Below are 17,554 nucleotides of genomic sequence, written 5' to 3'. Positions count from 1 at the left end.
AATTCGGGAGACATGGATGAATTTGGAAAGATGAATTACCGTACATTCCAAGTATAACGCGCACCTGTAATTTCAAACTACATTTTTTGATTCTTTGTATATTCGACGTATAATGCGTACCATTTTCTATGAAGAAACCAGAAAGCTACATGTGCGATACTCTTATCTTTTGAACTCATTCATTCGAATATTTTTTTCAGTCTTTCCAACAAAGATTCCAAACGTCCTCCAACCAGATGAAACAAACAAAGTGTCGGGTTGACATGCAAAGTCATTCTGTTTGCGAAAGAAAATGGAAATCGTGCTGCATCAAGGATATTTGGTACAGGTGAAAGCTCCATACGTGAGTAGAAGAAAAGTGAAATCACAATAATTAATATGCCAAAGATTACATATGCTTTGCGTAAAGGATTAATGACATGACCTATCCTGGAAGAAAGTGTTGCTAATTGGCTCCTAGAAAATCGCCGAAATATATTAATTGTAACAAGAAACAGCGTAAGTTTGTTTGACTTAAACTGAGCAAAAAAGAGCGCAAATGAAAATGAGAACTTTAAAGTAGCTATGTGCTGATGTAGCGATTTATGGCACAGGCACAGAATCATTTAGTTATACGAAAAAAAAAAAAAAAAAAAAAAAAAAACAAGTTTCGCAAAGGCTTCAGAAAGATTTCGACAACAAATTGATAAGTTTACATAAGTACTTTACTGACCTACGAGAGCAAGAAAATTTTTTACTGTCACATATTGGAAATACAGATAAAACTCAAGTGATGTTTGATATGATAGAAAATTTTAAAATTATGTTAAGGGAATGAAAACAGTTCACATAAAACAAGTCACCAAAAATCTTGCCTCATCGTAGTGCTTTGCTGTTGAGGGGACGATACCAAATTGAAACCCATAGTTATTTTTAAAAGAAAGACGATGCCGAAATGTAACTTTTAAAATGGTGTTTTATCATTCACGTTCATGAAAAAGGATGTATGGGCGCAAACGGTGTGAAATTGCGGATAAGAAATGTTTGGTAAAAGCGTCCTGTTCTCTTGAAGAATCCAGAAAGCCTTTTAGTTGGGACATGTTCAGATCTCATCTAACGGATAATACGAAGAAATTGTTGAAAGAGTTGAACACAAACATGAAAGTTATTCCAGGTTGATTAACTCCATTAGTTTAGCCTTTACATGTGTGTATCAATAAACCATTAAAAGAAAATTTAAAACAACAATAGAATACTTCGATGTTAAAATGCAAAAAAACATTCACAAAAGGAGGCCAAATGCGTCTTGCCAGTCTAGAAATAGTGTGTGAATGGATAATAAAAGCATGGAATGACATAAAACGCGGCATAATTCAGAAGTCATTAAAAACGTAGTATATCTAACAATCTAGATGGAAAGGAAGGTGACTATTTGTTTATGGATCAGAGTAATAGTGACGGTGAAGGTGAAGCAAAATTTGATGATGTACTTGAATATATAGCGGAAGATGAATATGACGAGCTTTTAATGTTTTCCGATAATGAAAATTTTTCATTTCGTAAGGTATGCCATTTGTTTTAAATAAACAGCATTCAGATACACGTAGAAATCTAATTTTTGTATGCTCATTTTTTCCTTATTTTTAAATATATCATTTTTGTAACCGTCATATAACGCGACACGTAAATTTCGGTCTTATTTTGTATATAAAAAACACACGGTATACGCTGGAATATACGTAAAAATTATCAAATGAAATAAATTTTAAAATGCCTTTTCACTTATTATTAAAACTCCGTAATGTAATATTTAAAAGTAAATTTGTAAGACAACAAAGAATTCTTCAAAGCATATTTATTAAAAATATTGTTGCAAATGAATGTGTTGACAACTTTATTAGCCAAACTGTAATGAAGAATTATAATGTATCAAATCTACCAAAACAACACAAAACCAAACATTTACAGATGAATTTAAAATTTAAATAATAATCAAGTATATTTTAATTTACTTCAAAGGATAAAGAATTATAATTTCGACAGTTAATCCTACTGTTTGCCTTTGTTTAATAAGAGTTTTGGGATTTTAATGAAAACAAAATACAAACTTATGGGCTACTCTTTCTCTATAAAAATCGGTAGGAATAGTTGCTCTTTTAATTCTTTATAATTATCATATCTTAATGAAATGACATTGACAGGAAGCATTAGAGTTACTGCAGCATTAAGGAACTGTATATTTAATTATGATCAATTTATTTAGAAATACACTATCTTTAACGATAAGTTCTTGGCAAGACTACTGTTGAATGGAAATTTTTTTCATTTTTTTGCGTGAAATATTAAGTTTTTTTTAAATGTTAAGAGCAAGTATCGTTTGTTAAAAAAATTATTTTCGAAAAAAAATCGTTAAATATCAAAAATAAAAAGTGAAATTTAGGAAGAATGGTGATATGAATATTGTTGTTATTAAAATATAGTAATTTGAAAATTACAAAAGTATATCAATTCATATGAGTTGTTTAATTTTTTGGAATTACGTTTTCAATGAAAAATTTTGTTTTGCTATATTATTTCATTTAGAGACACAAAACTCTTAACTGAAAATGAAGTAATCTAAATGAAGATTTTCTGACAATAAATCCACAACATATGTTGGTTGATGAGAGTAATTATGGGAGATTCATGGGTGGCTATTTGCCTGAACTATCATACTATTGCTCACAGTTTACGCTGCCTCTGAAAGTGCTAAACTCTTAGTTTCGGAATGAGAAAGAGCATAACCGTTTAGTCTGTTGTTTTTTTCTGAAAATCATTTTCATGTCGAATAAATTTCCAGTTTGCATAATATTTTAAACTATTATTCAAATCTTACTTATCTTATTATTCAATATTACTTTCTTATTAAATGTATATTATTTACATCAAGCGTATGGTTAGCTCTCAATAATTTCCTTTACAGACATCTTATTATAAATAACTTATAAAACATAAAATCTTCGTAGATACAGATCTACGATGTATAAAAAATAGAACGAAAATAAAGTTGCGCTTGATTTTCAATCTGGAAATCGTTTGTTATTCAGCAGTTCTGCTGCACAAATAAAAAGCTATCAGCCTTAAATTTAAAAAGTTTTCCAGTTTATTTCATTGTGTTACATAAATATTATTCTTTTCAAACAAAAGAAAAAAAAAGTCCTTTGACTAATAACTGTGGAGTATCACTAATGATAATGTAGTTAATACATATTTACAGTTCTCTTCAATCTACGTAGCAGGTAAATGGGAGCTTATTAAGCATTATTGACACACATATCAGAAAGGCAAGAATGAATTAAAAGAATTACTAATTCATTCAGTTGTGCAATAGTAAATTAAAAATGTAAGAATTCCGTGAACTTATATCAGGTTACTGACACTATGCAAAAATGTCGATTTCTTCAAATTACAAGCAAAAATGGATGAATATTTGTTCACTAACCATAATACTAAGAAGAATATACGATACTGTACAATCAAACATGTTTCCCTAATTGAGTGAGTAATATGATAGGAACACCACATTTCATTTTTAACGTGATTTGAAAAAAGCAAAAAAGCTTGGACTTACCTATCAACGCCATAAAGAGACACTGTAGGACTAGAAGCATTAACATAATCGACGGGCTATTCATTCTATATTCTTTATTTACACCTACAAATACAATTTTGAAATTACTAATGTATCTACTTAATTTGAAATAAAACTCACAGAAAGCAGAATTACACACCGTACCTCTTTATAATATACCTTAGGATAACACACACGATGAGGAGACGTATATGACTTGCTCTTGTACGCAACATAGTGGATGTCCAGATGAGCCACTAGCGCCACATAGTGCCAGAGAATTAAAATACAAATCTTTAAAGCAAAATGTTCGTTAAAATCACGTTTGTTTATTTTCTGACGATATCTACAGTTTATAAACGAGGTGCATTCAAGATTCTGTTGAGCAGCTTATAACTTTAAAAACAACGTAATGATAAATCAGACATAATCATTTAAAAGTTGCTGTAAATAACAAAACTGCATATGTAATTAGGATATTAATACTTTAAAGCATTTTTATGGTCTTTAAAAATGTCGAAGTTCTGGAAATTAGAAGATGTTATCAATGACTTGGAAAAATACCTATTTAGAAAAAAATTATTATATAATTTAGCGTTAATTAACACTTCTCATTTCCCATATGAGAGTTGATTTGATTCACCAAAAAATCAAAAACCATTTTAACAAATGCAGAGAGAATTCTTTAAGAACAGAATTAAATCTCCCCAAATGCAAGATAGTAAACACAGATTGTTCATGTCAGAACGAAAATTTAGACTGCATATGTTAATTGAAAGATAATCCAGTACACTACGTAAGCAAAAATTATTATTCCTTATTAAATGTAAATCAGAAAATAAATGTTCAAGCAGCAAGTATAATGTGACTTTTATTTATTTACGTTATATTAAAATGTTTGCTAACCCCAATCCCAGCTTATTATAACAGAATTTGAATGACAATTACTTGTAGCATGTACTTCAAGATATTAAGCAAATTTTACCTTTCATAAACAACGCTGCAGAATGTTCATCTCTCCCAGCTGCGTTCGAAACAAGACACGTGTAATTTCCATTGTCATCGGATCCAAGCTTCGCAAAAGCAAGAACCGAAATAAATATATCTTCTTGGTTATGAATGATGATATTTGAAGTGGGTTGAATATCGAAACCATCTTTAAGCCATCGAAATTTGAGAGGTGGATCACCGTCAACTACAGAGCATGTCAAAGAGACTCTCTGTCCCGGTTTCAGCTCTCCTGAGATATGGAATGGTCTGATTTCTGGGACTTTCAAACCTAAAATATAATTTACATCGCACGATTCACAAGAAAATGAAGAAGGTTGCAACGAATGATAAGAAAATGCTTATGAATAAAGAACAGTTTTCGGTTCGAATTATCACTCAAAGCGTTCGATCATTACTAAATCTAATAATCCTTCCTTCAACATAAACTGAATACATGGGCGGAAATAAATAAAAGAAACCTCAAACCAAAGCTAAAAAAATTTCTTATTTATTTATAACAAATATATATATGATGAATAATTCATTTTATTTCTGATTTCAGTAACTTTTGCTGATGCAAAATTTCAGCTGCTTCTTTGCAAGAACAAAGAGAAAGATTTTAGCTGATTGAATTGATCAGCTGATAGAAAATTTTCAAACATATTTTTTTAATTAAACATAACAGAAGTATGAGCACACAAAAGCTTACATAATACTTAAGAAATACCTAACAGCAGCCAAACATTAAAATTCCACAAAATTGACCAATTTCCTGAGTTAAAATTTTGAACATGAATAATAATACGTTCTTTATATTACTGCTAATATAATTAATATCACGCAAAGGAATAGTTTACGTTTTTAGATGGGGATGCAAAGCAAGAGTGGCGAAATTCATTTAATATTCAGTAGATTAAAATATATGTAGTATATTAAAAATAAAAGAAAATGGAAAACTTTCTCTTATCTTCTTATTAGTCATGATATCCATATTAGTAATAAGTGAGTATTTGAAATCTTTATCTCATTACTAATTACCAAAAAATGCAGAAAAGTACTTTAAAATAAATTTCAAACTATATGAAGCGCATTTTTAAAAATAAATATTTTTTTTATTCACTTATATTAGTTTTACTAAAACACATATTCTAATTACACTCGAATTAAAAAAGATGAGTAATAAGAAGCTTAAAATCCTACTCAAAAACTGAAAATTCCTAGTAATTATGTTATTTAGGTATGCACAGGTTTTACAACATTAAAAAATCTAAAAATATTAGATGAAAAAAGCGGACTTTAAATAAACTAATTCTCTTCATGAAAAACAAAATATTTATTAAAGCTGCAAATGCATTTATGACTAAAATACTAGGATACATTTATTTAAACAAATACTTGTGATAAAATATAAAATCAATTGAAACGATTACTTCTTAAAATTAATAATAGAAAGACATGACTATTCTAATAATCTTCAATTATAATTTTATAAAATCCCTAATTAATAACATTATACACGTTCTAAATACTTTATCCATAATATCTTTGCCTTCTATACTAGAAAAGAAAGGTTCAGATCATGCAAGTTTTAGAAATTGATACAAATACATCGCGAATTTTCATGAAAGTGGCAAAAGTGCATTCTTCATAATACGTTAAAATACTTTTATAACATGTTTTCTGTTGAAGCAACACTAGAATATCAAAATTAAGCATTAAAAAATTTGAATGCTAAACTTCATGCTATAGCAATAAATAACATAGACTAACCTGTAATGAGACTAGCAGACAGAAGGAGGAGTGCTTGCAGGAAAAACAGCCAGAACTTCATTTCGAAGTTAAGCAGATAATAATAACTAAAAATTTTCAAAGTATAAACACTTTTTAATGCATATAAATACAACTGTATAACTAGAAGTTATAAAACCAAGCTCGTTTATATTATTCTGTCACGACTCAGTAAAATGTTTGCTGTTGTGTCAGACACTTCCATACTAGTGATTATGACAGCGTTCATGGTAAGCTAGCGCCACACAGTGACAGAGAACATAAACAAAAAATGTGTAACGGCGAATAATCAAAAAGGATATAAGTTTATTACTTGTAGAATGAGAAGAAAACTACAAAAAACTTTTTGAAAAAAATTACTAATCATAACGTTTTGCAAAGGAAATAAAATAATCATCTACTAAATATAGAAATAACAGTTATTTTATTCCTTTGCAATTTAAAAAAAATTAAGTCTTCACTGTCTCAGAACAGAATGATACTATCATTTAACAAAATGAAAGCTTACTCAATTGCGAATATTTTCAGTTTTATGTTTTTTAATGAAGTTAGCACACAAACCCAAGCTAGAGGTCACTGTTGATTCCAAAATCAGTTCTCAAATTAAATGTGATTTGATGATGTTAAGACATACTTATAGGACCGGTTTTTCCATAATAAATAGATGCGCAATAGAAGACAATACGTAAGAAATGACTAAAAATTTTCGATCAGCTTTATTCATATGGACACAAGGTGAATTGTATTTTGGTAATAACTACAATTAAACAACCACTTCAGTAAAGCACATATATCTTTTTCTTTCAAATAATATAAATTCGAAGGCAATTATTTCTCTAAATATTCCCGTGCTTCGCAAAATATGTAACAATTTCAAAAGTTGTTAATACTGTCCTGTCATGATAAAATTAGTTTCATGAACAAAAGTTTAAAAAATGCAACAGTAACTTTTCGAAAATAAAATCAGTTAGGCTTAAACACCATAAATAAAACACATGGCACTTCTTTATTAAAGCAATCACCAAACAGGTTTTGGAGATTTACAAATTTGGTCTTTTGAGTTTGCCAATTTTGCGATTAGCCGATGTCTTCAATAAGAAAATGCCATACACAATAAGTTACATTCTTAATACGCAAAAGATACATACATCAATATTTACCGTTTATAACAGCTTATTTATGATTAAATTCATTTATTACGATCTATTAAATAAAGGAAACACTGAACGAGCTCCAGCATTCAATAAATAGATAATGTTTTACATTTTTAGTTATACAGAGTGAAAAATACTGAAACTTAGAATACATTCTAGTAAAATATGAACGGTATGTAATAAAACGTTATGTATTCGAATAATTAGCATACAGAAGCAGTTTAAAACGAAACAATAATCTCTTTATGACGTAGGAGAAAATTAAATGGATACAAATCTATGATACATATATATACTAATAACTTACTGCTATATATAATAACTTACTGCTATATATAGGGTGCGAGTTAAGTGATTTCTTGACTATAAATTATTGTGTCACGAAGCCTTATTAGGCGTGTAGCAAAGCTTTCGTATTTAAATATTTATTTTATAACACACAGAAATGTGATGCGAAACATTTTATAGTGTATTTACCATGGAATAGGTTTTGAAGCCAAGCCGTAGTAAATAGTTAAAACATGCTACAATAACTTACTTTTTCCTGCCTATAAATGAAGTCACTGTAAGATAACTACAACGTTAACTACAGTGTAATACAGTGTTTAGCAATTACGTTTACTTTCTCAACTTCACGGTATACATGTGAGTGATGTAAAATTATCTTAGTCAAAAAGCATAGAAAATACAAGAACAAGTAAGTAACAGATATCTTAAAAACGCCACAGACTTCAGCAGTAAAATAATACCCTGCCCTTTTCATTTCAGGCACAAAAGTGGATAATTCCTTAATTTGGTTGCGTAATAGTTAAAAGCTTCGGTGCAGTTCCAGACGGTATATCTGGTGAAAAGAACACGGGAAAAAGTCGAGGTCACCTTCGATAAGAAGAAGAATCTGTTAGACTTAACAAGGAATTCTAATCAACATGTTATAGAGTTAAAGTAGTGAAAGTAAAAAAGTAGACTAATATCTCGAAGATGACTTCGAAGATGTCAGCCAACCGTGAGATTACGTTTAGGCACACTCTGTGTAACATTGCAAGTACAGACATCCCATTAAAAGGTGACTCATTATAATCAATTATAAAAGTAATAATAATTCAAAATTTAAATCATATTAGACTTTATGCTTTAGATTAGATTAGCTAAGTGCGTCTTGAATCGGAAAAGTTTGAGAATCAAAGTATTAAAAATAAACAATAGCAACTACAATTTATGTACGAACACCTGAAAATTACTTAAAACAATAAAATATATAAAACTGAACCCTTAAAAGCTTTGTAGGAAAAATTAAAGAGCTTGAGCATACGTAAAAATACTTATAGATCCTATATATATCGTTCATTACAATATACGCGTACACACACACACACACACACATATATACATGCATCTCTCTCTCTCTCTCTATATATATATATATATATATATACATACACGGTTAAAAGTTTGGTTTGAACATTTAAAACATTGATAGCATAAAAATGATTAAATTTTTTCCCGTTGCAAGTGTTTGGAAACAGGTACTTTTTTCCCGCCAATCAAAAGGCAATCAAAAAACTTTCTAGACTTCAAAAAACTAGTCCTTCAAAATTTTAGCGATATGAGCAAGTCTTCCATATTATTTCAATTTCTTCTTCACATTACTAACGTTTCACAGTATTAAATTATTTCGCAAGATTCTACATAATAAAATGTTATTTTACGCCTATCATCACTTAATAGTTTTCTTACCAAAACTATGATTTATCAAGTCACATTTTCAGAACTACATTTTGTAATAAATTAAATAAATTATGAAACAGGTTTTGTGAGATTTCACACGTTAATTACATACTAACTACTTATATATACAAAGTTAATTTCATACTGATAATGAAATTACTGCAAATTGATAATTTAAAAAGTAATTAGATTTCTTTTTAAATTTCGTCATAGCCAAAGTAGCTATAAAATACTGAAAAAAATGTTTAATTCAGAGCGCAAAAAATATACAGAACCATACAGATGTAGCGCAACATCACGTAGAATGACTTGGAACTATTAATCTGAAGAGAGAAGTGAAGAGAAAGTGAATGCGGATAATCAAAACGAAACACTTACGGCAAACTAAATTATGGTAAAAAATAAACGCAATTCAGTTTCAAAATATTCATCCATACATATGGCTGGGCGTTTCAGTACAGTTAATATCTATTATATATGCAACAATCATTATTTTAATTTCAAAAGAAAATCGTTATTTGAATTTCAAAACTGAATCAATCATATCTCAGAAATCTTCTGCTGGATATTTTGGAATTGAGGACCAACAGATGGCAAAGCACAGTATATGGAAATTCCTTCAAAACATTAAATAATGTATTCTAAGAAATACCAACATGCAAAGTCCCGCGGTATATTTCAACGTAACTTATAACGATTTATTATATTTCATGTTTATTTTATTAAGGAAGCATTAGGCAAAAACATACCATTTATAGATAAAACAGCCGACTTTTCATCATAGCCAGCTACATTGGACACTCGGCATGAGTAGTTGCCATTACTATCTGCTTCGATTTTCGCTATGACAAGATTCATAGTGAAATCGTCTATCTTTCGAATGGAAACCTCTGAATTTGGCATAAGTGATACTCCGTCCTTTAGCCACGAGAAATTAAACGGCGGATTACCATAGCTAACGGCGCAAAGAACCGATGTTCTCATTCCCAAGCCCAGCTCCCCAGGAAAATGGAAAGGACTTATTCTGGGAGCTCGAAGACCTGAAAAAATAAAAATTATAAGAAGAAAATAATACCTATTGAAAGTATCGAATAAAATGATACAATATAAAATAAATTGATGGAAAAAACATATTACGTGTTAAGCTAAAATTTTACAACAGTTATTTGTGTGCCAAATTTACATTCCATATAATACATAAAATTAAACTAAAATAATGTTTGGACACTTTTTCTAAATTATGTTTTGGATTCGATCTATCCATTTATCTTTTACGAAGTCGACATAAGGGTGCGAAATAAAAATATTAATTATCAGCTAAACAACAAAATAACAAAAATGAATGAGCTATGACCTCTGATTTTAGCTTTTAAACTATGTGTCGCTTTTCAACAGACAGATTTGAGTGTTGTAGAAGTGCATAAGAAGCTAGCAAAGACAGGACAAGTATTTATTGCATTCATTCCATTCCATTCAGGAATAAAGTTCAAGATCTGAAACAAAGTACCTACATTAACAAAAACAGAGATTTATTCTTATATAGGAGAAAAACAGTATCAACAATTGTGAAAACATAAAAACTAAAAGACTAAATTTTCCAGTAAATGTTTCTAATCATTAATTCATTAACCATATTGAATTAATTGGGTAAACTGTTAAAAAACAAAATCTGTATTCATAAATAAAAGTAAATCATTATCAGGTTCCTTGAAAACACTTGTGTCAATAAGAGATGCTCTGGGGCAGAACAATAATAATATAAATGATGATGCAAAAGGTGGTAATAATATACATTATACAAGCCTGTACATCCACCCTTGCCACTGAAGAATAGACCGTTCAATATGTTACAATTTTACTCATGTTTGCAAATTCTAGCTGAAAACTACGTGTTAAATGCCATGTTGACTTTCTCCGCGACACACTGCTAGAATGTTTATTTGATTTTGTTTTGGAGTTCAGAGAAATTTAGAAGTTTTAATTTGATAATGTTCTTGATTGAAATAGATCACTAATTAAGGAACATTACTGTTAACAAGCAGCAGTCACCTGGAAAACACACAAGCATAGTTCTCTTATCAACCTTAGACTGGTAAGCTACAGCCTTTCTACAGAAAGTGAAATATTAAGGCAATTAAAATAGAAGCGTATTAAAAAGAAACCATGAATTTGTTTTACTCTGTTTTTATAATCTTATATTCTTTCTTAATTCCTTGTTATTAAATTGAAAATCTGGAAATCGAAACCTGAATTCTCTCTCAAATTGCAGTTCCGAAAATAAATGAAAAAAATCTAATGAGAAGGAAGAAAAAAGAATAATAAGAAGAAATGCCAAATCGCAAAGAACTATCGTAGCACTTTACGAAATGTGAAGTTATTAAAAAGTTCCTGTAATGTAATTAAATTATAAGACAAACTGCGGTCATTCAGAATAATTCTACAATAAATATGTGCAAAATTTCCTGACATATTTACAAGCATGCTACTTTTTCTTTTTGTAAATGAGCCTTCGATTACTTTATCACAGTTGATTAACAACACACAAACAAACTTTCTGCACTGTCATATTTATATGTAAATAAAATTAAATAAGTAAGTGAAAATGAATATTTATCAAAATAAAACATTTTTAATGCTTTGAATTTAATATTACTTATTAAATCATCGTATGGTTAGAAAGAATTGAGCATGATATTTTAAATTTGCTTTTATTAGCTTTAAAGACGAAAAAAATAGAGCAAGAACTTCCAAGTTCATAGCATACTTATTCAAAAATTGTTATATTTCTCAAAAATTGTTAAAAGAAGGAAATATTACATCTTTAACCTCCACAAAAAGTGTTGCTTGTTATAACGTTATAAATGTCATTTCTTCATGACTCTATTCATTGTTTTATAAAATGAAATCTCGTAACACTTTGCATATAAATAACGAACTATATATAAAAACGCAATGGCATCTTATAAAAAATAATGATTAAATAGTTTAAGAAATTTATTATTAAAATATAATGGTTTTAAAGAAAGAGTATAACGAAAAGTGAGCCGCATATTTAATAGTGTAATTAATCTAACACGCAATACAATTCATTTTCATTCCCCCCCTTTTTTTAACTACAGAAAAATATTGTATTTGCAAAAGAACTTTTCGATGGAAAATTGAGTCAACTATTTATTAATATAGTTAGCTTATACAAATTCCTTTATTTTTATTTTTAATCTTCTACCCCCTTTTTTTAACAATTTAGTAAATGCTATATATAGCAGTCCAATTATATAAAAAAAAACAGCAAAATGTCTGATAAATTTTGACACTTGGGTATGTAAAATATCGATTCTTCCATTTGTCACTTATTTGCGTACCTAAGTCTGACTTATGGCAAAAGGCCTCTTTTGAATTATAATTTTTTTTATCTTTTTAAATTTAAAATATTATAATCTGTTCTGCTTTTTCTAAAAATATCGTATACTAATAACAGTGCATCATTTTTCAAAGAGAAATTCTTTATATAAATTGACCGTATATTAGCATAACGATCACTATGCTTCGCGCATTGACAGTAAAACTTACTATAACGTTTTGCTCATGTATGTAACTCTTTTAAGTGTCAAATCAAAAGATGTAAATTAAAAGTACGAAATGAAGACAGTGATTTTCATAGATACAGCTAATATTATATTATTATAGTATAAAAAGGGGACTTACCTGAAAGTATTGCAAAAACAGGCGTTGAGAACAACGTCAGCAGAAAAAGCCAATTTTCCATTTCTTTGGCGATTACACCGATGATGCTTGTGAGTGAAGAAATGTGAACACGAATTTAAATTTGCAGAGATTTTTGCTTTTATAGTTAACATACAGATTAAAACAAGGGTACTCCAAAACACACAGACAGCAAGTGAATGGCTATGATGAAAATATGAAGCAGCTTTCTATCTTAAAGGATAACTGTCTATTTCAACGCGGTATACTAGCGCCACACAGTGACAAGGATTTTAGTTAAAATTATTATACAAATACGAAATCAAAAGAAAGGGATGTCCTTTCACATGATGTCACTACATATTTAAATACAAAAAAAAGTCAAATCAAAAGAAAAGGAAGTCTTTACACATCATGCCACTAAATATTTAAATATAAAAAAGCCCTGAAACTTGAGTCACAATAACATAAATACACTTTTTACTAGATTATGCTTTGCAAAATTTTGATAATATTTTGTTATTTTTTTCACTGCAAAGCATACCAAAAGTGCAATATTAAGATATCTTACACAAATATAATACAAATAAGTTGATGACTAGTTTTACAATTAGCAGCTCAGGAATTATTTTTAAAAAACTTCTTACGCAGTAAATCCCATACCTTTCATGAGAAGAATGGCCGAATGTTCGTCGAAACCCACGTTGTTTGATACTCGGCAAGTATAATTACCATTACTCTCTGAATCTAGTTTTGATATGATGAGATTCGAAAGGAAATCTTCCTCATATGTTTTTGTGTGAATATTTCCTCCAGATTTAACTTCGTCATCATTCTTGAACCATTGAAAACGGAATGGAGGATCTCCATCGATGACAGAACAGGCTAATGTAACTCTTTTACCTGACATTAATTCACCGGTGAAATGGAAAGGACGGACTTCAGGTTTCTTCAAACCTGGATATATGAAGAAAAAATCTAAAAATACTAATCTGCAAAAGTTTTCATGAAACAAAAATGTGCATTTATGTATAAATTGAAGTAACACATTAAACACACAGAGCCATTATATTCAAGTTTAAAGAGAACTCAATAAAAATACGCAAATTTTTATTCTGTTTGACGACGTTGATTTTTACTTTTTTGGCAAGTAAGGTCAAAATACAATGGAAGTAAATATACTAAATATTAAGTAGAGATAACCTATTTAACTCTTCTTATTCTTCAGAAATTAAATTTTCTATAAAATTTACAGGGTTAGAAAACTTTCCCCAAAACTTCAATCTAAAAAATATTTGAAACTACTCGTCATGAAGTTCTTTCTTGTTTGAAAAGCTTTCACCTCATGGCTATAATGCTATAAATTTGCAATCATTATCCATATTTTCTCCACCTTAACCAATATTCTTTCTCTCGGGATCCGTGATACTGAAAACAAAATTAGTTCTACCAACTGAACAGCTAAATCTCAGTTTTAATCTTTATTAAAGCGGTTTATGCATATTTTAGAGGTTTCTAAAATTAGTAACAGTGTAAAAAATACTAAGCTTTATTATCCACCATGTAATGTCCTGCAAATGCTCGGCTAGAAAAACTTTACGTAACTCTTGCTTATTTAATGTCTCACTATAATCTTGCATGGTAGACATTAGTGGATACAGTTTTCAAAATAAACTAAAAAGGCAAAAAATATTAGAAACCGACGATCCCGTCCCTGATTACCTTGTACTAGAATTGATAACATTGATATTCTTAATATGCGCAGGAATAATATAATAACAAATCGGTAAATAAGTTGCTTAAAGTGAAATAGAATCCATAGCCATTAGTGACACGTATAGCAGATTTTTAAGTGTAGGAGAAAGGAGAGTTTCATGAGTTATGACGAATAATTATTGGATTAATTCACAATTGATTTCTTCTGCTATTCATAAATCATCTGACTATGGCACAAAAGCAAACCTTGGAATATTCTAAAAACACTAAATTTATAAAACAGAATCATCATATTATCAATTGTTCTTGATCACTAAATTTCTCTAATATAAATTTTATTTTTTATTTTGTTTAATAATGCATAAAAAGAAAATCTACTTTTCGAAACACATGATCCAAGCAATGACTGCATTGATTTTTTACATCCAAGTAAGAGATAATATTCCAAGATTCGTATTTTAGAAAAGAAAATCTTGATACAAAGCTATATGATTAGAAGATATTTAAAATGAGGAAATTCTGTAAAATATTTATTGCAAAAAATATAACCGAAAACAAAGATAAGTTTATTCAAACCATCGAAGAAATATTAAATTTGTTCATATGTACTCAATATGCACATGTTTGGTAAGGAGACTATGGAAATTATAGCACGTTTGTAAGAGGATATCTGTATTGATGTTAGCATGACTGATATTGTCAGCATGATGTGGCGGTATCGTACTGACATGTTTCTGACATTTAAGTGAGAAACGAGATTATCTATTTATTACTATCTCAGACAAATTGCTTTCCTTTAAGCGCATAACTATACTAATCAAAGCATAAAAAAAATTTAAAAATTCAAGAAATAGACTTACCATTTCCAGATGCGATGAAATTTTGAACTAGTGCAATCACCAGAAGAAAGCAGTCCGTTCTAAACGAAATCATATTGGCATACCAGCTATGACTTGCTTCAGGTAACAGGAAAAATTTCTTAAGTTTGCTATACTAGTTCGAATTTAAGAATACGTTACTTAGTAATAGATCTGTGGATTTTAGGAATTTCACCACAAGACTTCCGTATAGGAAACTGATACGTACTGGTAATGGACGATCTTAACACACCAGATCCTATTAGCAGTTTATTTTACAACATTATAGGACAGTAGCGCCACATAGGGGCAGAAAACGGAACAAGAAGCTAAAATATTTACAATTAAAATTATTTTGAAGCACAGAATATGCCTCTATGACAAATGTTAAAGGGATATATGTTACATAGCATTGATTATAATATAAAATACACATAAAAAATTTTCAGCAGAAATCTAAGAATCTTAAAACAAATATATAATCTAAATAAATTACCATGATTTAGAAATATTCATCATTGTCTCTATTATTTTCCACAACTCAAGAGTGACAAAAAAGTCACGATTGTTTCACATACAGATTAAAAATATTTCAGAAGAATGAGTCAAAACAGTAGTTAGTCGAGAATGCATCCTGCATTCTCGCAGGATTCCTGCATTCCCGTTCTGTAACCTGCATTATGTGCCCATAATAGAATATAATAGTTAATAAATTTTAAAATTTCAGTTCTGTTCAATATTCAAAGTCTTTTCTGAGGTATAACATGAATTTGAAAACACAGGTGACTATGAATTTACTTTAACATGAAGTTTTGTAATTGGAAAATAATTTGAAAATGTTGAAAAATGTAAAATAATAAATAACTGATACGATAGATTTGAATCTAAAATGCAGTAATAAATAACTAAAACGATACATCTGAATGTCAAATGCAGCTACTCGAAGTGAAATAAAATTTTAAAGATTAGAAGTTAATCATGAAATTATCAGAGTTGAAACCCACGTTCGGAAATGCACAAGGCTTCGTACCAAATCGCGTACCGTTCTTAATAGGCATAATGCATACACCAAATACCAAATATTTCATTATTAAATTAGTAGTACCAAATATTTCTTAATAAGCTAATTTTCAAACTGATATTTGAATGAGACTCTATGACACTAGAGGGTAAAAATAAGATACGAAACAGTTTAGTTCAGCGACTGAATTTTTAATCAATTGAATTTTGTGCGAAAACAAATTCAATTAATTAAAAATTGAGATAAATTCTTATGCAAACTTGATATAAATATTTTGCGTAACATTAAAACTGAATAAATGTACTTTGCTGTATTAACAGTAGATGGAATGTAATCATGCCAAACGTAGCGCATAAAAAATTAGCCTTTTAAAACCAAAATCTTACAATCACTAACTAAAATTTTCATTCAGATAATAACAAGTATAACAAACAGATAAAATAGATTCGTTTGCAATATGTAAAAATAGAAACATGCGTAAATTTAAATGTGTAAAATTAAATATTCTCCTTTCATTTCACTTTTAGATTCTTACCCTTGATATGAAGAGTGGCCGAATGTTCGTCGCTCCCTTCGCTGTTCGACACGCGACATGTATAATTACCATTATCACCAGGACCCAGTTTAGCAATGATTAAGTTTGAAATATAGATATCGTCTTGGGTACGAAGAATTAGATTTGAGGTCGGCTGAACATCATGGCCATCTTTCATCCAACGAAAAGTAAAAGGTGGATCACCATCTATGACTGAACAGGTCAAAGTTACCCGTTTACCAGCTTTTAGCTCGCCAGAGATATAAAAAGGTTTTATTTCCGGACTTTTCATTCCTAGAATCATGGAAAAAATCACTAAATTTCACAAATTTGATTAAAATATATATATGTATGCAAAATATGTCAGAAAAATAAATATAAAGGAATTATTCTAATTATTTTTTTGGATAAAAATGTAGAAAAACGACCCATAATTTTTAAAAATAATTTTCGGATCTACAGCATCTCTCCTCCCAA

At 29.3% G+C, this 17,554-nt stretch overlaps 1 protein-coding gene across 20 annotated transcripts in view; it reads right to left on the bottom strand.

Moving 5' to 3' along the window:
- Positions 1 to 17,554, bottom strand: part of LOC118180639 (cell adhesion molecule Dscam1-like) — a 243,855-nt gene that overhangs the window by 144,142 nt on the left and 82,159 nt on the right. Inside the window, exons 1-2 of one of the 20 annotated variants that reach the window (XM_035349765.2) lie at positions 15,525 to 15,646; positions 13,612 to 13,905 (exon numbers count right to left, since the gene is read on the bottom strand). The exons of 14 other annotated variants lie outside the window; for them this stretch is intronic. In XM_035349765.2, coding sequence (XP_035205656.1) covers positions 13,612 to 13,905; positions 15,525 to 15,597 — 367 coding nt within the window. In that variant the 5' untranslated portion in view covers positions 15,598 to 15,646. Of the gene's footprint in view, positions 1 to 3,589; positions 3,618 to 4,574; positions 4,869 to 6,349; positions 6,518 to 9,995; positions 10,287 to 12,951; positions 13,120 to 13,611; positions 13,906 to 15,524; positions 15,647 to 17,077; positions 17,372 to 17,554 lie in introns of those variants that run through there. 5 more of the 20 variants (XM_035349806.2, XM_035349799.2, XM_035349794.2 and 2 more) reach the window with 5 other exon arrangements.

Source organism: Stegodyphus dumicola, chromosome 8, assembly GCF_044657685.1.
Source record: "Stegodyphus dumicola isolate Sdum_Otavi_A_Nest chromosome 8, ASM4465768v1".
Classification (NCBI taxonomy): Eukaryota; Metazoa; Arthropoda; class Arachnida; order Araneae; family Eresidae; genus Stegodyphus; species Stegodyphus dumicola.
This window is presented reverse-complemented; position numbering and strand designations above follow the sequence as displayed.